The sequence below is a fragment of the Talpa europaea genome (assembly GCF_964194135.1).
Source record: "Talpa europaea genome assembly, chromosome: 8".
Taxonomy (NCBI): Eukaryota; Metazoa; Chordata; class Mammalia; order Eulipotyphla; family Talpidae; genus Talpa; species Talpa europaea.
In genome coordinates, this window is record NC_140075.1 from 57,204,997 (window position 1) to 57,229,498 (window position 24,502).

A 24,502-nucleotide genomic window follows, 5' to 3' on the forward strand; every position below is an offset into this window, starting at 1 on the left:
GTCCCATCATTTCTCCACAATGAAACAGAAAAGCAGTACTTTAAAGCATAGTGTTCTGGGAGAAAGGTTAGCACAAAAGCTATAGAACACTATCTGTTGTAAAATATGTGCTTCTGGGATTAGACTCAAGTTCATACTGAAATAATTTTTTCCTCTCATTGAAATGCAAAATAAAATAATTTGTCAAGTTTTGGTAGTTAAAAAGACAAAGGATATAGGCAGTAAATTATTAATAATTATGATGAATTTAAATTGTTAAAGATGTCTGAGCTTCAGATGTAAACTTATAGATTGAAGGGAGTGGTACATGAAGCAGGCTATATGGAAAAATAGGCTATTGTAAGATCTTTGACTTTTATTCTAAGAGTCATAAGAGGATTTTGAGCAGAGGGTTGCTATAAGTAGGAAAGAGACTATAAGTAGGAGCAGGGAGATTGGGCAATAGTTACAAAGTCCAGGTGAGAGACGATAGTAGTGATCCAGTGTGATAGCAGAGGAGATGGTGAGAAATGCTTGGATTTTGTATTTTTAAAATAATACAAGTGAGATGTAAGAGAAAGAGATGAATCAGAGATGACTGTAAGATCATTTTGCCCTTTGATTGTTATTAGATGAATTCAGATGACAGTGAATGTTTTGTTAATAACAAAAACACAAGCAAATATTATGAAAATGTTAATCACATATCCACAATAGTAGGGGAAGATGGAATGTAATACAGTTGTCCAAAAGGTCTATAAATGTTTTAGTGCACTCAGAGTGCCTGTAATGTAAGTGAATAAAGCTAAGATAGAAATGTTCTCTTTAAAACTATGTATCAGACATTGATAAAAACAAAAAAGAGAGCAAGATCCCAGATTGATCAAAATATTGAGTGTTTATTGCTCCTGGGTGATAATAGATGATTTTTATTTCCTTCTGTAGGCTTGTCTCATTTACATGGCTGGGGGAAAACATCTTTCGTGTTTTTGTTCCAACAAAGCTTTATTTATAAAAACAGGTGTTTGACCCATAGGCAGCAGTTTGCTGGCATGTGATCCGTAGGCTCACAGTAAGTGCCCCTCAGTGTACCCAGGCCGGAGGGTGCGCGTTAGTAGCGTGTGTTGTCCTCAGAAGAACAGTATCATGCTGTTTCATCAAATCCTTGAAGTCATTTCATGGTGGTTAACACAGCAGTTTTCTCCCGCAGCCAGAGGAGAGAGCACATTTTGAAAAAGGGAAACGGGGCCTCCAGGCAGATCCTGTTAGAGTCGTTTCCAGTTTATTCCTGTCTGTGTGGGCTAGAGCAGATGCTTTGCGGAGCCTCACTGTTCTCATCTGCAGCAGTCTTGCTCTCAGGACATTCTAGTTAACAGGCAGCTGTGATTTGTTTTGGCTCCATTCTGTGTTGATGCTTCCAGGCTCTGCTTTGTGCTCAACTTTTCCTCTACCTTCATTAACCTATTTGTATGATCTTGTGCAGTTCCTTTAATCTGAGATTCGATGTTCTCACCTGCTTTTATAGCCAGTTGCTAGACTCAAACATGGTATAGTTCTTCAAGGCAGACTTTTAACTTTCAAAAGCAGTCTGACTTGATTGACCTTACTGCCACCTCCAAGTTGATAGCCAGCAAAAGAGAACAAAGCAGCCCTCCCTTCCCTAAGCTGAGTTACACTATCAAAATTACGCCTGAAACCATTTTCTAATAATTTTCTTTCCACTTGTCTGTCTCTCACAAGCTGGTGCTTGCTCCAGGGCTATCCTGCATGGATTTTTACAACCTCGTGTAACCTTGGCCTTGGGCAGCCAGAGGTGGGAGAATGGAGCGGAACTTTTTTTTTTTTTTAAGATTTATTTTTTATTTATTTAAGCATACAAGAATGGGAGTGCAGGCCAGAGGTGTGGGAGGTAAGAGGATTCACCAGAGACAGAGTGGGGAGCAGAACAGGCTGATCTACTGAGATACACTGAGAGGAGCAGCAGGCAAGACATGAGAGGTCTGCTGCACCATGTGGGTTAGCTCCCTGGCTGGGAATTAGGACTTAGACTGCAGTGACTGGTGATAGCTGGATAGTGCTGAAACTTAATCCCTTTGCCACCAGGGAGGCCCTGAGGCAGAACTTTTAAAAGTATTTTTATTATTAGTCTTAAATAAAGTCATATCATTGATTTGCCTAGGGTGCTGCACAAGCATAAGGTGTGGTTTAGTACTTGGCATACTGAAAAAAGTCCTTGTGTTGGAACTTACCTGGTGTCAAATCACAGCTCTCCAATTTTCTCATTTGTGAAGAGAGAGTTACCCCAGAACTCAAGGATGGTTAGATGCATCGACATTGTATTCACCTTATATATCGGTCATTCAGTACAAGTCATATTATTTATCTTCATAGATAGGTATCCGGTATCAGAGTTGGCGTAACCATTTTTACTGTGATGGCAGCATGTCTTTGTCAAGAGAATTCATTCTTCTTGATTCATAATGAATTATACAAAATATTACATGATGAGTTGACATTACCTTCTCCAGGCATGGGAACAAAACATGTGATACAGTTTAGAATCCTTTTGTGTTGCTTTTATAACTAGAGTTTCTTTCAAACCTTAACTTAAAGTATAACACCATCAGAGAGTTCCTGAGGGCATATTAGTTTATTAATGGCCTGGAGGACACCTTCTTCTGACTGCTTCTTATTAGAGATGATAATCACTTTCTTTTTATTTCCTTTTTTCAGATAAACTATGACTTGATAATTGAGCCTTAATACCTTTAACATAATAACTATGGTTGAGTTCTATTCTTGCCAGTTCTGGTAAGCCATGCAAGGCTTAGACAACTGCTTATGGTAGAGTTTGCTAAGAAATATTGAGGATTTGTCCCATCAGAGAAGCATTAGGGTAAAGGAGTAATACCTGTTTGCCAGTCAGGGAATCTGATTTTGGGTTTGGTTCTTTCCTTATTTTAATTAATGTAAATCACGTAAAATTTTTTATTTTAACTAAGTATGCAATCCAGGAACTTTTTTGTCATAATGTTGTGCAACTGTCAATACTATCTAATTCTAAAACATTTCATCACCCCAAAAAGAAGTTACTATCCATTAAACAGTTATTCCCCATTCCCTCCTCTGCTAGGTCTGACAACCATTCATCCACTTTCTGTCTGTATGAATTTGCTTGTTGTGGACAATTCACTTAAATGAAGTCATATAACATGTAATCTTTTGTACTGACTTCTGACAGCTAACAATATTTTCAAGGTTCATCCAAGTTCTTGCATGTATCATTCCTTTTTATGACTGAATGATATTTCATTATGTGGATATTCCACATTTTGTTTTATCCATTCAACAGCTCTTAGACATTTGGGTTGTTTCTACTTTTTTTGTGGAAATATTTCTCTTATATTTGTGTACAAGTTTTTAATTGAACATCTGTTTTTAATTCTCTTGGAGCTATATGACACATACAAATCTAGGAGTAGAATTACTGGGTCATAGAGTAATTTTGGTTTTTACTTGAAGTATCATCAAATACATTATTTTTAGACTTCAGTTTATGTGAAATGTGTTGGTTTACTCATTTAAAAAATATTTATTGAACTCTTTCTACAAACCAGGCAGAATGCTAGCACAAGGGGTCATTTCATGGAACTTACTGATTGGGAGAGGGGAACCGTAAGGTAGATATTAAACAGATGCTTCTACAGATAACTAACTACAATTATGACATATTCTTTAAAAAGAGACGTACAGATTCCATGAGAACTGAGGGGGAGTGTACGTCTAGATTGATGTAAGGAATTGTTAGCAGAGGCTACCTTGAGCAAGTAACATATTTTGGCTGAGAGTAATATAGTAATAATAATAATAATCATAGCAACACCTAATAGTTATTGAATGCTTACTGTTTGCCAGGCACCAGTATAGTTTCACAACCTATTTTTCCTTTGCATTTTACAGAGTAATAAATGGAAAAGTTGAGAGGTCAAAGAACTTACCCTCAATTTTTAGCTAGTAAGTTGTGAAACCAGTATTCAACCTAGGTGGTTCCACTTCAGAGCCCCATGATGATATTCTTCTCTTCCCTTTACAATGGAAGCTATCCTATGCAAAGCCTCTGAGGAGGGGGTGGTGCTTATTACTATTTTGAAAGACTACTTATGTGGCAGGAGTAGATTGAAAGTGTCACAGGATAGGGTGGGGTCTTACAGAAGAACAGTGGGATAAGAAGCTCAAAAAATTAAAGGTCAAATTGTACAAAGCTTTCGTATTTTAAAGATTTTAATGAGGTCGGACTGTGTGTGTGTTTGATACAGTTCTTACTGGCTTTTCAGTGGGTACTTGTTTGGGGTTTTTTCCCTTCCTTGCTTTACCTTTTTCTTATAACACTCACAGGAATGTTTACCATTAAGACTAACAAAACTTAGGGCCTCCCGGTGGCGCAGCGGTTGAGCGCTGGGTTGTGTGTACATTTTAGTGTTCTCAATTTTGGGCAGATTTTATAGCCATGGCATTGAAATTTTATAAATGTGGAGAGTACTCTTGGCTACAAACTTATTTTTATTCTCACTTTCAGGCGCCTGATCACAGATTCAAAAGTTAAGTTAAAGTATCAACATTTAATAACAAATAGCTTTGTAGAGGTAAGTGATTCAAGTTATCCTTCTTTTAATAAAAGCAGTTTTGCTTATTAATGGAAGTACCAGTTTTATATAAAATTCTCTCGACAGCAAAAGACACTTTTACAATTTACTTGGGTTGTGGATTTTATTTATGAAACACATGAAAATACTTTTATTCTCAAAGGAATGTGACAAGCGAATAGGTAGATATCTCTTCACAGATTGTTAACTTTGATAACAATTAATTTTATAATAGTCTTCTTTCATCCCTCTTTATCCTTAGCAGAGGATTATAGCAGACTGCTAATTATGTCATATTTAATCATGTTTGACACACTAATCCTGCTATGTCTGCTGTTTTAGCTTCCATTGCCAGTAAACTTTGTTCATGAAGAATGCTGTAGGTCTTTGTTCTTATCAACTGTCTTTGTTTTAGCAGAACAGAAGGTATCAAACTATGGCCTACTTGTTTTTGTAAATAAAGATTTATGTAAACATGCCCATGCCTATTTGTTCTGTTAACTGAATTTGTGCAAAAATGGTAGAGTTGAATAGTTGCTACAGAGGCCATTATGATCCCTCAAACCAAAAATCTTTACCCTCAGGGTCTTTATAGAACTTTGCTACCCCCTGTGTAAGAGCAACAGTGTAATTTGGTATTCTAATGCCAGAAATAATTTTTATTTCTATTGAAGATTAAACTGAAGGTCAGATTTTCTAGAAAATAGCATATTTTAGGAATATGGTATATTTTTAAATTGTCAGTAAATATTTTAATTCTGGTATAGAGTGTTATCCAAGCCAGTTTTATTTCATAATAAAAACACTTGAGTAGTTATGTTCCTTTTGAGGAAACAAAATGTGATCTTTGCCTTGGGTGAGGAACTGGCTTTCGTTCTTTATCTCAGTGGGATTTTGAAGTTAGATCAAGAGTAGTTCATGTAGGGCCTCCCCTGGTGGCGCAGGTGGTTGAGCGCAGCACTGTGAAGCTGTCCGCAGCCTCTGCAGCGCTGGTTCGATCCCAGCTGGCCGGCGAGAATCCCACATGGCGTGGCAGACCTCTCCTGTCTCGCCCACTGCTCCCCTCAGCAGTGTATTTCGTCAGTCTGCCTGTTCTGTTCCCTGCTCTGTCTCTGGTGAATCCTCTCACCCTCCCGCGCATCTTGCGTGTACCCCAGTTCTTGTATAAAATAAATACATCTTTTTTAAAAAAATAAAAAGGAGTAGTTCATGTATTTTATGAAACCAGGATCTATAGTCTTTGAAAAACATTGCATCTGAAACCATTGATATAGACTAAATATTGATGATACATTTTTTAATGCTTGTGGTACCATACCCCCATTGCCTTATGCATTAGGGAAACAATATACATTATTGCTTGGTGTGTTGGGAAATATTGCATCATGATTTAATTTGCTGTCATTTTAAAAATTTTCTGTCTCGTGTTTCAGTGCAATCGACTGTTAAAGTGGTGTCCTGCCCCAGATTGCCACCATGTTGTGAAAGTCCAGTATCCTGATGCTAAACCTGTTCGCTGCAAATGTGGGCGTCAGTTTTGGTAAACAAGTGATTTCCTAAATTGGAGTTGCACATACAGCTTTTGTTTCTTCTTGATAGTAAAATTGTTCACTTCAGGTAGTGAGATAGGTGATTTTGGCTTAAAATAGTTATAGTTCTTTTAATAAGAAATTTTTATATTAAAAATTCAGATATTAAATCAGTTTTTCCTTTTTCTCTAACTTTTGGATATATTTTCTTAAGGGAAAATTATGGCTGTTATCACATCTTTTATGTTTCTCTAGAGCTTCTTGTGTGTTTTACAGATCTGGGACAACAGCTTTCTTACTTCTTTCACTTTATTTTGTCAAATGTTTGGTTCTTTTATGCTCTTGCTCCGTTTTTAGCTTATTTTAAGTGATATTTTATTAAGATAAAATACATAGGATTTTTTCTTAAATTTCCTTTGTTCTGATAAGTTGAATCTTACTCCTAGAAAGAAAATGCACAGATAAATTGGGAAGCTGAAACATGACTGATTAAATGCTTGTTTACTGAGGTTTTCCTATGACTCCAGCTTTCTTGATAATCTGAGTCCTTGGAGATCTATAGTGTACTCTTCAACATTTGAATTCTATATTCGACTTAGCAGGGAATTTCCAAAACCACATAAACTCACAGATTAAAAATATGTAATATATGCATTATTGTTTCAGAATTTACAGTGTAGATAGACAGTAACGTCTGATTCCATACCTATTTTCAAACATTTTCGTATGGAACATTCTAAATACAGACTAAAGTTTAGAAAATAATAAAAATGAATACTATGTAACTACAACCAGGTTTAATCAAAATCAATTTTTCCTTTAATTGTATTAAAACATGACAGATACATATGAAGCCCTTTGTTTCCTCCCATTCAGTTACTCATACTCTGTTTTATACCTTGTTCAGTACAGTTTCTCTTCACTGGACTGATGTTCATTTGTTCTCATCATTCAAAGATGTATCCTCTTTGCTTTCCACATATTACTTACTGTGCATTAGTACTAAATTATACTCTACAAAGTTAGACTTACATTCTTTGTTTGTAGTGTTAAATAAAAGATTTGATAGAGACATACTGATGAAGCATATTTAAGTTCAAGAAAACATGGCAAAACAGAAAATACTAAGTTCTGTGAAAACTGGTGGTGACTAGAGGGAATGGGGGTGCTGAGGAGAGAGGAGGGGATAGGAGAGAGAGAGTAAGAGGATATTGGCACTAGAGTTTTGGTGGAGGGCGAGTGAAACATGCACAACACGGAGGTGTGATGTACTCCCAAAATCTATGGTTCTGTGAATGATTGTCAAATCTATACAATTTGAGAAGAAAAAAAGAAATTTAAATACAAATCAGTGAAACTTCAGTTTGGTTTCAATTAGAGAATGGGTAGGGCAAGGAACTATGTATATATTAGAGACTACCAGAAATGTACAGATCTAACTAAACTGATTTTTATTGTCTTAATAGTTTGATGGTTGTTTAGTCATTCATTATAAAATTGTGATCACATTATGCCTTCATGCTTTTTATCATTCGTTTCATATATTTGGATACCTACTACATACTAGTCCTTAGCTAAATTCTGAATTTATTATAGAATAAAATAGAATGTTGTAGCCCTTGTTTTGCCGGTCACTAACAACTGATGAAAATAGTGAAGAACTATAAAGTATGGGCTGGTTTATTTAGTTACTTATAGTAGGTAGAACTTAATTCTTTTAACTTTTCTATTGCTTAACAGCTTTAACTGTGGAGAAAATTGGCATGATCCTGTTAAATGTAAGGTGAGTTTGGAATTTTTTAAAATAATGTAGAAGAGCATTTCTAAGACTTTGTGACTGAAAACTATAGCCCCCAATTTTTATTTATTTATTTATTCATTAGTGGATAGATTTTATTTCATTGCAAGTATTTAGAGACCATAACTTAGGAATAAGTCAGCTTCTGATAACTATCAGAACAGCCATGGTGAAGGCATCTCCCAAAGTAGACTTGTAATTGGCTAAGGAGATTTACATACCTGCTTTAGCCACAGAAAATTCTTCTTTGGTTGATTTCATATATATTAGATCTGAGAACTACAGAATCTTGTTTAAAAAGAAATGAACCCTTGTTCTTTGGCTTTTATATTTAAGCTTTACTGTATGTAAGTCTTGAAGTAATTTGCTATCCTTTTTCTTAAGTCATTTGTTGTATCCTAACAGTTGTTATTTTCAAACAGTGGTTGAAGAAGTGGATTAAAAAATGTGATGATGACAGTGAAACCTCTAATTGGATTGCAGCCAACACTAAGGTTGGTATTTTCCTTCAGTAAATTGTTGGATGAAACTGATAAGTATAGGTGCCTTTGCTTAGCAAAAGCAGTAAGTTTACCTAGTTATGGTATTTCTTAACATTTTTCTTGATTGCAGATTCCCCCCTCCCCTCAGAATGAATGCCTGTTAGTTCTTTGATTGTTATTGAGTGCTATGCTGCAGTATGTATAGTACTCTACTTAGAGGATTTCTTCCATTGTGAAAACTTCCATTTCCTGTAAAAGAAAAATCTGTTAATTTTCCTACTCTGTGCTTTTATAATGCCTTTTCATACTGTTCTTGGCTGCTTTAGTTATACAGATGTGTTCTAGAATTTACTTCTCCTAGTTTGATTTTATTAGTTTACATTTATATACATTTCTGCCCCAGGGATTAACTTTTTTAAACCCTTTAGAAAAGGACTCAAGCAGAATAATTGAGTCTTCTTTCTTTCTTTCTTTCTTTCTTTCTTTCTTTCTTTCTTTCTTTCTTTCTTTCTTTCTTTCTTTCTTTCTTTCTTTCTTTCTTTCTTTCTTTCTTTCTTTCTTTCTTTCTTTCTTTCTTTCTTTCTTTCTTTCTTTCTTTCTTTCTTTCTTTCTTTCTTTCTTTCTTTCTTTCTTTCTTTCTTTCTTTCTTTCCTTTCTTTCCTTTCTTTCCTTTCTTTCCTTTCTTTTCTTTCTTTTCTTTCTTTTCTTTCTTTTCTTTCTTTTCTTTCTTTCTTTTCTTTCTTTCTTTCTTTTCTTTTCTTTTCTTTCTTTTCTTTCTTTCTTTCTTTCTTTCTTTCTTTCTTTCTTTCTTTCTTTCTTTCTTTCTTTCTTTCTTTCTTTCTTTCTTTCTTTCTTTCTTTCTTTCTTTCTTTATTTTTTTGAGTCAACTTTTTTTTTAAATAACTGAACTGCACTTAACAAATATTCTTGGCATTGAACTATTAAAATGTGATATATTAAGAGACAGTTCCTGATTATATAAGTTTTAGGATAACATTAATATGCCTTGGTTTTTCTATTTTTCTTTTTATTTGAAGTATTGTTCATGATAATAATTTAAAAATTCAATTCTTTTATGACTGAATCATTTCCTTAACCCTAGACAAATATCACAAAATGCAGGTAATCTTGATCTTCTTTTCTGTCATGAAATGATAAGTAAACATTTGAATCACAGCTGTGTATCCAAACAGTCTCTTACCAGAAAATTGTATAAAGGGCCGATATTTATTTACTTAAATATCCTGTCCATATAATATGGAAGTGTTTTGGGTGATGAGTGGTAGGATATTGATGTGCTGTGCTATTCATGTTTTACTGTTGTATTACACACACCTTAAAGAATGCTGAATTGTTTGACCACGGTTAGTTATGGCTTTGTACTGTTCCATCAATTGTAGAACAGTAAGAATTAGGAGTGCTTAAACAACGAAGCCAACATAAAATTTTTACCAGTAGTACCTTCTTTACCCTAAATTATTAGGACATAAGTATTCATTTTTGTCTTTCAGGAGGTATTAGTGAAATAGTGGTTTCTCTCACATAAAACAAATGTCACACCTTTGAGGAATGTATGCTTGAAATTAAAATTTTTTGTGTTCTCTAAAATCATCATGAATAAATACAACTTATATCACTCAAGAAAGCCTTAGAAAGTGTACCATGTCAAGAAGTATTCAGTTTTGTTATTTTTAATCATTTTTCCTAGTCAAGAATTCTTTTTAGAAGATTGAAGACTTCTCCAGAATTCCTAAAAGCCTTACAATATTATGTAAAACTAGTATTCAGAATAGGGCAGTTCTGTGTTTACTAATTTGATTAAATTGTTGTTCTTATTCTGTGTCTAGAGAAATCCACAAATAACACTGAATCTTTTTAGATGTTTAAAGTACAGAGTACAGGCTTCAATATGATTGAATTTGTTTTGAAGGTAGATTACTGAGAAAAATAGCAGTTTGTAGTAATAAATATATTTACTTCTCAATTTTGAGATAGTTACTGAGGACACTTTTCTCCTGAGGTTTCAAAAACTCTTTTGTTATTGTTATTATCTCCTTAAATGGGTTGGCAGAATGTCAGTGACATCCTAACACATTCAGGGCTTAATATTATTTGGTAAATTCTAGATAAGGAATGTCAAATGAACATATATTTAAGCCTGGAATTTGCTTCTTTGGAAAAATGAAAAATTTCTTGTGTGTGATTAAAAAATTTTTATTTAAAACTTTTACTTGAAAATTGCCATGTTGGTCTACTTAAAGTTACTGTAGTTTATGGGCAGTATAGTTTGTTCCACGAAGTCTGAAGTTTCAACATAATGGGTGATATTCCTCCTTTGTGAGAGTTACAGATACCAAAAACAAATACAACAAAAATGCAAACTTTATATCTTATTTGTAGTTTTATTTAAATATGAGTAAGTTTGATTTTTTTGATTTCTCAAAAGAAAGAATAGGCCTACAGGGCAATAATTGGCTCACTAAGCAGCAAAAGAAATGATAGAGACTTGGAAAAAAACTGTGATCTCTGTAGTATAGTTGTAAATGGAACATAATGAGAAGAATGTAAAGCCTGAGTATTTAGCAAATGAAAGTTGGGGAGTTCAGTAACCATAAAAGGATTTACCGATCCCATTTGTCTGATTCTTGAGGCCCGAATTGCTTGGGTTTAAATCCTTACTCTTATCATTTACTACCTGTATGACCTTGGGCTAATTTATTTTTTCTGACGCCCTTAGTTTATTCATCTGACAAGTGGAAATAGAAATAGCATGACTATAAGAATTATAAATTAATGCATATAAAACACTGAGAACAGTGCGTGGGGTACATGAAGTGCTCAATAATTATTTCTAGATGACCCTAGAGCATGTATTTACATGAGCAAAATATTTTACCTCCCATAAAACTGTGTTTACTACATGTATGGTTAAAAGTAAAATGTTTTTGTCCCCCTAACCCCACAAACCAAATCATTTAATTGTTGAATGTTTAAACATCAGTAATGATTATGATTTTTGATGGTATTTTATTACGTATTTGACACTGTTCTAGGTGCTTTACATGTATTAATCACAGTAAAGGTGGTATTTAAAACTAAACCAACTGGAACTGGCTTCTCCTCAGTGGTAGTAATATAACCTAGTGTAGCATTGACACCAACTTTATAGTTTCTCTTCATAGGAATGTCCCAAATGCCATGTCACAATTGAGAAGGATGGCGGTTGTAATCACATGGTCTGTCGTAACCAGAACTGTAAAGCAGAGTTTTGCTGGGTGTGTCTTGGCCCTTGGGAACCACATGGATCTGCCTGGTAGGTTGGGGAAATGAAGGGAAGAATATGTTCACATAAGTATGTGATAATGTGCCACGTATCATGAATAAGGTTTCTACCTCATGGAAATCTCTTACTTTGGGAACTAGATAATTAATACAGTTGTGATCAGTATTAGAAGTACAGGCAAGATATCCAGAGAGAGGAATTTATTAGGCATATTTCACAGAGGCTGTAATAATTGAGATAAACTTTGAGGATTGATTAAGTTAGCAGGAAGACAACCAAAACAAAAATGAACAGCACAAACAAAGGCACGGTGATGTAAAAGTGTGTAAGTTATTCAGAGAAGTTGCATTGTAATATTGGACAGAATTGAAATTTAAGAGACTCTTGGCAAAACACAGAATGCAGCTGTGTTTTGTTTACCCTGCAAACCATTAGACAAAAAAAAAAAGATTGCCCTAAACTTTAATAATTGGAAAATTGCCCAATATAGTCCAGATTCTAACCTCCTCTTTGAAACATAGAAAACAGGCCTGCTTTTCTGCTAGACACTAATCACCTGGAATTGACTGTTAGTCCTTTATTTGGGGCCTTTGCTTTCCATTGTTTCCTCAAGATTAAAACAATGTTACTTTTATATATCGATGGGCTCTGATCATGTTTAATACTGATATATACCTGTTTGATACACATTTTTTATCACTTTGGCAGGTTAGACTGAGGATGCCTTGAGTTTTGAGAACAGTAACTTCTTCATTTCCTGGTAAAAGTGGAAATATTTCTGAGTATTATGATATGCAAGTGGCCTATTTCTCTAATTTGTGTTACTTGCTTTTCCCTTATTGGCATTTAAGTTTGTGTCCATCATGAATTGAGTTAGAAAGTAGACTACTTTAAAGTAGTTTGCATTATTGGAAGGATCTTAAGTGGCAGCAAATGATTACATCTGTAATTTCAATGAGAAGACTGTATTATGTGCATTATAACTACTTTGTAGAGAGTGAGTAGGAGGGGTTCAAGACAAGATGAGGAGGATCTGACCATAAGACGATGGCAAGTCTTCCCTTTTAGTTTTGTGGAACTTTCATTATCGTCACTAAAGGAATAAAAGGGATTTACTTTTATGATTATTTTTCTGAAGCGGGTAAAAATGAATTCATTAAATGGAAGTAAAAAAGTTGACATTGTCACTGTCAGAACCAAAGAAGCATATTTGGGATTTAGCTCTAGATTTTAAGAAGGCAAATAGGAGGATTTAGTGTGTTCCCAGAAACTTAAGTTCACACTAGTGAAATTAAACAAGTCTAATGAATGGGAAATGAATGGGTAATAAGTTTTTGATAAAGAGATAATATTTTTGTGTATAAGTTGTCTGATCACAGCTCAAATTTTAAATGAACTGCATTGAAAATTGTAAAGGGTAAATGGGGAAGGAAATTCTATGGGGACTACACCTGAGGGGGTGGGGGAAGCAAATATTGTTTAAAAATGAACAATGATGTAAAAAATTTAAAAAAGAAAAAAATTTAAAAAAGAAAACTGTAAAGGGTATAAAACAGATGGGATATAGAATGATGACCTGGACCAGGGGTATCAGAAATGTTGTTGTGTCTTACCTTTACCTGTGGCTAACATTGCAAATGGTTCCTGCTATGCTTTCTTGTTTAAAACTGAAAATGCCTCAGAATCCTCAAAAGTAGCATTCCAAGTAGTACTAACATTCATCTGCAAATTATAAATGAATCCTATTTGTTTTTATGGCCTTAAAATCCTTGCAAACATTGCCAGAGTAAACCCAGAATGAGTTGAGTTTATAAATACTTTTAAAAAATCAAAAGGAAAATTTTAAGGATGTATCAGATTGAAAGAAAAGGTGTTAATAGTTAACTAGTAGAGGACAAGAAGAGCAAACCTTGGCCTAAATTTGAGTGATTACTAGTAAGAGAACTACAACCCCAGGAGGAGGCGTGGGCCTGAGAGGAGAAAGGGATTAATTCTCCTGACTCAAATGATTTGTGGTCTGGATTTAAAAAATTGAAGAGATGATGTTTAATGATACAGTGTTGGTTATTTTGGAGTAATTATGGAAAATAAGGAAATACTAAAGATTGAAAGCAGATAAAGTGTAACCTCAAATTTTGTGATTGGTTCCAAAATAACAATTTGAACCTCATAACTTTTCTTTTTTGTGAAATCCCAGAATCAAGTGGTATTTTTAGGATAAAGGATTACAAATGTTTTGCATATCTCCTTAAGGTTTTCAGGGTGGACATAGACAAGCTAGGAATACAGACAGGGAGGGATATTTGGAATTGAGTGACTATTTCTTGGAGCACAGGTAATAAATTTGTGTTTCCCTAATGGAGTGCGTTAAAGGTTTCCTGAAAGGCTTGTCCTCGCCTTTTTTTTTTTTCCCATGTAAACTATACATTGGTTTTTTTTGGTCAGTTTTATTGGTGACTTACTTGAACTAAAAGATTCTTGCATACAGTGGGGGTAACATCAAAGATATTGAATGTATAGACCATTAACATCCTTAAGAAGTTGACAAGCTGGAAGAATGGGTCCAGTTTTAAAAGATTTAAATTAAATTCAACAAGTTTTCCTTCAGTTCTAAAAAATTCACTAAAAGATTCTGAAGATGTGACCAATGCATGTGAACAGTATACTCAACTGGTTAAGAGCATGGACTTCATGCCCTTGTACTTAAACTTATTAAACATATATAAGTTTTTAATTCCCAGTTCTGGAACTGTTGATACTTATGGGACCTTAGTCTGTTACTTATCTTCTCTAAACCTAATCTTCATCTGCTCAGTGAGGATAATATTTTACAAGTTGGTTGAAGGGAGTAAATGTAATAGTACATTTGAAGCCGTTAGTAGTAGGTAGTATGTAGTAAGCACTAAACAGATAGTAGCTGTTCCCCTAATGTGGGCTGACATCACAGAAGAGAGAATAATTGAAACAAGGAACAAGGGAAGTACCAGTGTTACTCATCTTTACTCTGACTGACTTCTTTGGGCATTTCCTCCCCCCTCTTTATTTTGTCTATCATTTGTTTTTCAATGGCACTTTTAAACTGTGGTAGCATGTAAAGCATATAGCACATACTCTACTATATAATAGTTTCCAACAGTTGGTCCTGTAGTTTATAGAAGAGCAGATAAGAAGGTGAGTGATGACAGAAATGGGAGTTTTTGGCAAAAGTAACAGACAGCCTAGAAGGTGATATGGTCTCTTTTTCAAAAAAAACTGAGAAGTTCTGGTCTCACCCATAGCAGGAATTTAGAAAACCTAAATAAGAGACCAGGAAAAAGTCTAATCGATACAAAGTAAAAATCAAAATCAACAAGCAACTATAAACCAGAGACACACTACGGAGTGGGGAGGGGTGGGGAAAGGAAGGACTTGAGTCAAAATAAGGGGGGCAGGGTGTGCAATTGTATGGGGAATATAACCAAAATGAAAATGCATACATTGTGCAAAGATGAAAAAAGATGTAAGAATTATATAAAATAAAATAAAAAAACACCCGAGAAGTTCAAACTGCAGTCAGTTAATAGAAGTTCTAATATGACAGTGTTTTCTAATGAGGACAGCAAGCTGATTTCAAGTGGATGGCCAGAGGTGAGGAATCTTGGTACACTGTTATGAAAAGGATTCAAATACTTGGTGTGGATTAGATTCACTTTTATTCCTTTTAGTCTGGTAATTCTGTCATAGTGGTAGAACCCTGGGTAATTTACACCTCATTTTATCTCTGTAAAGGAGAATATTCGTTCTAGATGATCTCTAAATCCAGGCTAAAATTCTGTGATTTGTTTCCTTTTTTTTTTTCTTTTCTTTTCTTTTTTTTTTTTGATTTATGGCTTTATGGAGTTCTCTAAATTTACTTTAAGGTACAACTGTAACCGCTATAATGAGGATGATGCAAAAGCAGCAAGAGATGCACAGGAGGTAAGTACATTTATTTTCTGGTGACAGTTGAACAGGAATGTACATTTTTGTCTGTTAATTAGGAAATAATTTAGTATAAGTTTTCAATTCTGAAAGACTTGTGGAAAGACACTCCAGTAAATACTGGGTATCTATACATTTAGAGAGAAACTCTTTATCTAAAATGCATATTAGGAATACTCCTATTTATAAATTTGTTTGATTTATGTATACAAGAACTGGGGTGTAAGCCAGATATGCAGGGGGATGAGAGGATTCACTAGAGGGTGGGGAGCAGAACAGGCAGATCTACTGAAATATAGTGCTGAGGGGAGCAGCGAGCAAGAGAGAGAGGTCTGCTGCACCGTGTGGGTCACCTCCCTGGCTGCCTGGTCATTGAATTGCAGTGGCTGGCTATAGCTTGATAGCTCTATCTTTAACCCCTGCACCACCAGGGAGGCCCTGTTTGATTTCTTTTGATTAATGTAGTCATGTAGCACAATTCCAGATTTCAGTGGTCTTCATGTCAAGATTATTCCCTCCCCAGCAAGAGATTAGAAGACTAACCCTTGTAAATAGCTCTGTTGCTATTTGTAATAGGCAGGATCTCATTTTACTTTAATTTTTTTTTTAAACCTCACAGTTAATGATTAAAGCCTAATGATTATAGGCAATACCACTAATCTGTAATGAGCTGACCTCAGGAGATAGGGATTACCTATATTGCTGGATAGGAAAATAATCTAGAAAGGATGCAAACACTAAATGTGGGTTACTTCCGAAACACTTTCGAGTTTTTTTCAGCCTAGTAATACTAGGCTTATTTATAAGTGTAGAACCCTGGAATTTAATCATTTCTATATTCATCAATTCCATACTGAAACTCCCCAGTTATCCCAAAAATATTCTTTTAATTGGTTTTCTTTGCCAGGATGCAGTCCAGAATATAATCTGTTTCCTTACTATTTCACTTTTTAAACTTTTATTTAAAATTTATTTCTACTTAGAATACCATAAATATAAAATATCATATCCCAGTCTGTCATATTGTTAGAAGTGAAAGTTCTGTGTCTCACTTTTCTAGATCTGGAAAAGTATAGTGTGTACTTACAGATGATTAGGTGATATTTCACAGACTTTCACAATATTTGTGATCCTGTGGCCTCCCTGGTGGCCTAGAGGTTAAGTCTCAGCACAATCACTGCTGCAGCCTGAGTTTGATCCCCGGCCAGGGAGCTAACCCACATACGGTGCAATGGACCCTCTCCTGTCTCGCCCAGTGCCTCCTTAGCAGTGTGTTTCGATAGATCTGCCTGCTCTGCTCCCCATTCTGTCTCTGGTGACTCCTCTCACCCCTGGCACGGCTGGCCTATACCCCAGTTCTTCTATGCAATAAATGAATGAATGAATGAATGAATGAATGAATGAATGCTTAGAAAAATAAATTTAAAAAATATTTGTGATCCTTTTAAAGGCAGAAAGATAACAAATTCAATGTGATTTAAATTATATTCATTACATATGTATAATCATAAACCCAGCTATAAATTCTTCCTTTTTTGTTTGTTTAAACTCCTCTGCTTTTATTCAACTATAAACAGCTGAACTAAGGAAACTACAAAGCCAGTGAAAGGTTAAAATTAATTTGACAGCTGTGTTGTCTTTTATATTTCAGCTATTGTAAGCCTTTATTTCTATGGTACATCATGATTCATTTGACTAGAATTTATTATTGATATATATTCTCTCATTACTGTTTTTCTCATTCACCTTATACAATAAATAAATGTTTGATACCATTTCACAAATACCAGATCTGAAATAAGATTTTGATTCTTGGTTATAAAACTCTTTCAGATGATGGTGACTGGATTTTTTTTCTTTATGTCATTGTCAATTTTAAATATTTTAAAATTCCATAATGTGTTAAAACCGGATCATTTGTTACTCCTACCTCACTCCCATCTAGTATTTTTTAGGCTTTAATTGGAGATATATCACCCAGTGTAATTTTGATATAAAAGTTCCTTTGTTAACAGTAATGCTTTTTCCAACCTTCCATTTGGACTTGATCTTACTCCTGCATTTTTATTTAGCTCAGTTTGTCTTTGCATTTCCTTCTATTAATTTTTAATCTTAGCCTTTCTCCTTGTGATTTTCTGCTTCTGTTTTAAACAGTTGTGGTTATCTTAAATCCTATTCAGAAGAACATGATTTTTACTAAAACTTTCCTCTAATTTTAATAATTCTTTGAGTCAACACAGAAATTTTCTTTTATGTTACATTATATTTTTCCTAATTACCATGGTGGGCTTTTAGTTTTTACTTGTTCTGAATAAAGAGTAGTCTAGCTAGATCTAGACAAATACAGTGTTTAACAAGACAGAAAGTATTGGATATTCTTCACCTCAACTGGTCTTTATTTGGGTGCTGGTAGAATCCCTTTCTGAAATTTTTTTTTAATTTATTTATTTATGCATACAAAAACGGGGGTACAGGCCAGGGGTATGGGGGATGAGAGAACTCACCAAAGACAGAGTGGGGAGCAGACCAGGCAGACTGACTTCAATACACTGCTGAGGGGTGCAGTGGGTGAGACCAGAGAGGTCTCCTTCTCCATATGGGTTAGCTCCCTGGCCAGGGATTGAACTTGTGCTGCAGTGGCTGCTGATAGCTTCATAGTACTGAGACTTAACCCCTTGCACCACCAGGGAGGCCCCCTTTCTGAAATCTTTTTTTTTTTTTTTTAATTTATTTATTTATACAAGAACCAGGGTACAAGCCAGATGCGCGGGAGGGTGAGAGGATTCACCAGAGACAGATCGGGGAGCAGAACAGGCAGACTGATGAAATACACTGCTGAGGGGAGAAGTGGGCGAGACAGGAGAGGTCTGCTGTGCCATGTGGGACCCTCGCCGGCCTGTGGGATTAAACCAGCGCTGTAGAAGCTGCGGACAGCTTCACAGTGTGGCACTCAACCACCTGTGCCACCAGGGGAGGGCCCCTTTCTGAAATCTTAAAGGAACTGTGGATTACCATGCAGAGCTTCAAAGCCAGTGTCTAATTTTTTCTAGTTTACATCTATGAGACTGAACTAGAATCTTCTGATCCTTTGGGTATACTGGGAAAAGAGTTCACAATAGTTGGCCCTGTTTGTTTGTTTGTTTAATGGGAGCCATGCTTCCCAAAATGGAGCCCACCATTGTGTCCCCATCTAAGCTCTTCTTTACTCACTTCCCTCACTTCCATACTACTATTTGGGAGTTGTAATCTTAAAAAGTATTAGAAGTTTGGCACACAGCCCAGAAAGAACCGTAAATGTTACTTTGTGTGCCTTGGAAAAGGTGTGCCTGTGTTGTAGAGAAGATTATTGACTTAATATTCTAATGCCACAGTGTGTAAAGTGGTGGGTATTTGAGTTTTCTTGTCTGACGAAGCGTCAGCACACTTTACTGTGATAGGTCATGAATTTTCAACTTTACAGATTATGTGGTGTGCTGTACAGCTACAGTTTTGCCTTGTGATGCTAAGAGTTGGTGTAACGACGTTATAAGTAAACTAAAATAGGCTAGATTATCTTGACAACTGCTTTCCTAACACTGTTCTAACTAAGCAATCTAGTTTGTTGTTACAGGTTTTTTCCCCCAAAATGTTTTTCAGGTCACTGATAGCATTTCACAATCCAGATTCTGGCATTTGATTAGAAGTTGCTCTCATTTGCAGTACTAGTATAGGTTTTCTTTATGTTGAATTTGAAAGTTATCTTAGTGAGAACCTGTTTCAGAATTATTGGTCATTAAATCAAGTCTTCTAGCATATATTTAATATGGTAATTAATGTTTTCCATTTCATCTTGGGAATTTGACAGACATATATTAGTGCTTTTGGAGGAGGTAAAATGTCAGTACATTGTTTTATGTCTACTACATTTTTAGATATAAGTGGCATCATTTTTAGATTTAGCAATATATAATATCTAATAGTTATTTTGACCTCATAATATGTACCTAATAGTAATTAGATAAAATTGGCATATTTTTATATATAGGTGATGTAACTTTTCAGTTTGTAAGCATTGATTTAATACCTACTTGACTCTTGAAATACTATGACTTGTATAGGTTTTTTGAACTGTTTCATAATGTTGTGTGATGCTGTATCATGTGATTGGCTAATTCAGCAGTTCAGAGATAGTGTTTCTAAGAGACTTACCATAGGGTCTGGTGGTATCTGTACTGTTTGTAGGCTTAAGGCAGGAAGAAAGGAAAGGTGGTAAGAATAAAAGAAGAGATACGTATGTGTGACAAGAAACTCTTTGATAGTGGTACATTTAACAAGCATTTTTTTCTTAATAATTTTCTACATATTTGGTTCTAAGATTACTTTTTGAAAAGTGTATACTCCTCTAAAATATAATTGAAGAGATCTATGTGAGTTATTTTTGCAGTTTGATTAAATAATGTAAAACAAATCTAGACCAGAAATCAGTTTCTTTGGTAATAATTAATGTATCTTTCAGAGACAGTCTTTTATTTTAATTTTTTAAGATTTATTTATTTATGCATACAAGAACTGGGATACAGGCCAGAGGTACAGGGTGGGAGTGGTGAGAGGATTCACCAGAGACAGAGTGGGGAGCAGAACAGGCAGATCTATTGAAATACACTGCTGAGGGGAGTAGTGGGTGAGACAGGAGAAGTCTGCTGTGCCTTATGGGTTAGTTCCCTGGGTGGGGATCAAACTCATGGTACAGTGGCTGCTGATAGCTTGATAGTGCTGAGACTTAACCCCTTGTGCCACCAGGGAGGCCCCAGAGACAGTCTTTTAATGTAACTGCTCTGTCATTATTAGATAATATGTGTATATCTGTGTATAAATGTATCTGTCTATAGCTAGATATATATTTTTAAGCATACTCTGTTAATATCAGCAACTACCCAGTGTTTCTGTGTCTTCATTTACCTCCAGTTTTCTTTTATAATTGATTCAAATCAGGATCCACACATGTACATAATTTGGATTTGATTGCTATCTCAAGTCTCTTCCTTTCTCCTCATTATTTATTTGTTGAGGAAACTAGATTGTTTTGACCTATTGAATTTCCCATATTGTGGATTTTGCTGATAGAACTCTTGGTGGTGTTCGATAAGCAAGCTCTTTTATTTTCTATATCCCTCTGAAACTAGTGGTTAGCTCTAGGAAACTAAACTTAGACTCAATTTGGGGAAGGGATGGAAAGGAAGGTACTGCATACTTTCTGTTGCATTTTATCAGGAGTTATGTATTGTCTGATTGGCTCTCTGTTCTTTTCTACTTTATAATATTCTTTTTGCTTGTTTTATATCTTACTTTGTATACTGTAGAATAGTGATATCCAGTAGAACTTTCTGTAGTGATGAATATATTCTTTATTACCATTGTTCAACTGACTACTGAAAAATTTCTAATTTTATTTGAAATAGCCACATATGGCTTGTGGCTGCCATATTGGAAAGTAGAAACCAGTATTAAATAACAGAGGTAAAGATAGAGGTCTGTTTATTCCTGAGTATAGCCTAAATTCCTTAACTGTTTCATCAGTAAATCTGCTAATCGGTTTTTGTATATATATGATACATTTGTTATAATTATGCACCCTTAATTTTTCTTAATGGACAGCGATCTAGGGCAGCCCTGCAGAGGTACCTGTTCTACTGTAATCGCTATATGAACCACATGCAGAGTCTACGCTTTGAGCACAAACTTTATGCTCAGGTGAAGCAGAAAATGGAGGAGATGCAACAGCACAACATGTCCTGGATTGAGGTGCAGTTCCTGAAGAAAGCAGTTGATGTCCTCTGCCAGTGTCGTGCCACACTCATGTACACTTATGTCTTCGCTTTCTACCTCAAAAAGAATAACCAGTCCATTATCTTTGAGGTAGGAGTAGTTACTGAGTGGGGAGGAAACCAACCTGTATCATAGGACTCCTTTATCCATATTCATAGATAAAATACATAGAGTTTTAAAGGTTCCTGCCTATTTGGAAAATGTGGATTAAGATCATATTTATTAGGAAGATGTGAGAATTTGCATTTCTTGTCCTAAAGTATATTCAAATTGATTTAGTTTAGCCCCCCAGGTGCCTAAGTGTGCAGACTTGAAGTCAGCTGTAAATGTGAATCTTCCCTTCATCACGTTTTACCTTTGTTGACTTGGAGCTAATTACTTAATCCCTTCTATGGCTACCTTTGTTTTTAAATGAGAATAATACATTTCTAGGGTGTTGTGAGATTCAAAAGGCTGTCTATGTGTGTTGTTTATAACAGTACCTGACACATCACAAGTTCTCAATAAAATCCTTTATTCTGGGAAAACTAATATATGTTATTAGAAATAATATGATGGTTTATTTGGTAAAGTAATGATTACAGGGGATGCAAGTAGAGATGTTCATTAAAAATTGATGTATGAAGCATTCGTGTTCATAGATGATTAGACAATAGACTCTCATCTCAGATGGTTATTTAGATGGGTAAATATATGCAACTAACCATAGTAAAGAGTAACAATTTAAGCTACCATATAGTGTTTTCTTATAAGAAGTAAGTACAGACAACTGTAAGCAAGAATGGGTTTCTGTTTTTTTCCTTAAGTTTCCCTTTGAGTTTTAGCAAATAGCAGCTCTCAGAACTAGAAGATTCCAAAGATTTTTTTTTTTTTTAAGATTTATTGATTTATACATAAAAGAACCAGGGTACAGGCCAGAGGTGGGGGGGGGAGGAGATTCACCAGAGACAGAGTGGGGAGCAGAAGAGGAAGATTGAAATACACTGCTGAGGGGAGCAGTGGGTGAGACAGAAGATGTCTGCTGCATCATGTGGGTCACCCCCCTGGCCAGGGGGTCGAACTTGTGCTGCAGTAGCTGCAGATTGCTTCATAGTGCTGACATTTAACCCCTTGCGCCACCAAGGAGGCCCCAAGACTTTTTTCTTAAGTCCTTTCAAATTGTCCTTGCTATTTTTCCAGAAGTAATGGGTAGATTTTAAGTCCTAGAAAAGAGAAAGCAAGTTGTTACAGGTGAAAGTGATAAAGAGCTTTACAGGTTCAGTTAAACCATTTATGAAAATATAAAAATTTGTGTTGAGTGTACTCATAGGTAAGAAAGCAGTTAAGATGATTTATCTATTTTTTTTTTAAGTGTTTTAAGCCAAAACTTACCATGTATTCTTTTTCCTCTTGCAGAATAACCAAGCAGATCTAGAGAATGCCACAGAGGTGCTTTCGGGCTACCTCGAACGAGATATTTCCCAAGATTCTCTGCAGGATATAAAGCAAAAAGTACAGGATAAGTACAGGTGAGATTTTTTAAATAGCTGTTGCAGAACTTTCTGCCAGTGGATGTCTGGTGTGCCTTAGCAGTACAGTTGGGTGATGGTGAAACTTGGGTTTAATATATTAAGTAACTGAGCTCCTGCCATGTTTCTCACAGATTATCTCTGTCCTTTGGGCAACAAATTGCAGATAGTAGTGCTAGCCAAGCATAGCAGAGGAAATCAGCCATTTATCCCACTGGCTTAATATACTTTGTTTAGTTGATGCCATTCAAGGAAGAAAGAACCTAAAAGGTGCAAGTGGCCATTAAGATGAGAGGTGGGAATAAGATGCTGGTCCTGGCCTAGGGATCTTGTGGATCAAAGCAGTTGACAAGTGAGCTACCCAAACTTTTTAGAGATTTTATTAGATTTGTTTTTTCTAATGAGATTTATTTGTCCTGTGACTAAATATGTGCTACCTCTGAAGCTAAAAATGCCAAATGTTTACCATTTCAGTGTGAAAGTCCTTTTTTCCAGAATTGTTTTCTGACAAATACGAAAGTCTTTTTAATGTAGTAGAAACTTTTGGAAGAAAGAATTTGGAAGACTTGGAAATTTAGTCTTAATACTTAAACTTCCCTTTGCCAACTATAGCTACTACCTTGTGTTTATAGTATTTTTACATTTAACAAAGATTTTACAGATGTGAATCTGTTAATATTAAAGGCACTTCTTTCTGAAACTGTCTTCTGTATATAGAAGGGCATGGTTCAATCAGATGAATTCTGAGGCCCTTAGGAATCTCTAACATTGTATTGTTAGCCATGGGAATCGTGGCTTTTTCAAAAACCTTTTTAACACTAGAAACCGTTTGATATGTGCCTATACATTTAGATTTGAAATGTGCCTATTCAAATAAGTGCTTATTTCCATATCTAGATAAATTAGGGAACCTAAAAAAATAAGCAAGTACCTCCTTTTTTTATTATTGGAGGTTGATAATTTTTTTTCTCTTTAATTACAGATACTGTGAGAGTCGACGGAGGGTTTTGTTACAGCATGTGCATGAAGGCTATGAAAAAGATCTGTGGGAGTACATTGAGGACTGAGAATGGCCCTGCATAAAATGAACTCTGAAAACTTTACCATCTAGAGTGCTCATGCAATTAAAACAAACACAACAAAACAAACACAAACAAGGAGGCACTAAGCCTATTCTGACACCGCTGGTCTATAGTGCCAGAATTCTGTTTTGTTAACGGAAAGTTTAAGTAAATTATATTGTAATAAAAAAGGTAGATAAACCATTGTACAACAGTATTCTAGGCCGCCAACAAAAGTGTGACAGACACACTAAAAGCCCTCCAACTTTAACTTGTAACGTAGCTTCATTCTCAAAGCTGACTCCTTTTTTTCTTTTTTCTTTTTCCTAAGTGTAGTACAGTTTAAATTTAAAACAGCTCCTCGACACTGCTTTTCATGTCCAAACCAGCTATTTTGTTGTACTTTGGTAAAGGATCTCTTCCCCTTCTTCCCCTACACATACAAATATACCCA

The 24,502-nt window shown here is 35.2% G+C and overlaps 1 protein-coding gene across 1 annotated transcript in view; it reads left to right on the top strand.

Annotated features, from left to right (window-relative positions):
- The window catches only part of ARIH1 (ariadne RBR E3 ubiquitin protein ligase 1), a gene marked incomplete at its 5' end in the record, with an annotated part of 98,867 nt that extends 74,582 nt beyond the window's left edge, over positions 1 to 24,285 (top strand). Inside the window, 9 exons of the mRNA XM_084241080.1 lie at positions 4,556 to 4,622; positions 6,056 to 6,162; positions 7,892 to 7,934; positions 8,372 to 8,443; positions 11,614 to 11,744; positions 15,614 to 15,671; positions 21,309 to 21,569; positions 22,875 to 22,987; positions 23,970 to 24,285. Of these exons, the coding sequence (XP_084097206.1) occupies positions 4,556 to 4,622; positions 6,056 to 6,162; positions 7,892 to 7,934; positions 8,372 to 8,443; positions 11,614 to 11,744; positions 15,614 to 15,671; positions 21,309 to 21,569; positions 22,875 to 22,987; positions 23,970 to 24,054 (937 nt within the window). The 3' untranslated portion in view covers positions 24,055 to 24,285. The remainder of the gene's footprint in view (positions 1 to 4,555; positions 4,623 to 6,055; positions 6,163 to 7,891; positions 7,935 to 8,371; positions 8,444 to 11,613; positions 11,745 to 15,613; positions 15,672 to 21,308; positions 21,570 to 22,874; positions 22,988 to 23,969) is intronic.
- Between the last annotated feature and the right edge of the window lie 217 nt (positions 24,286 to 24,502).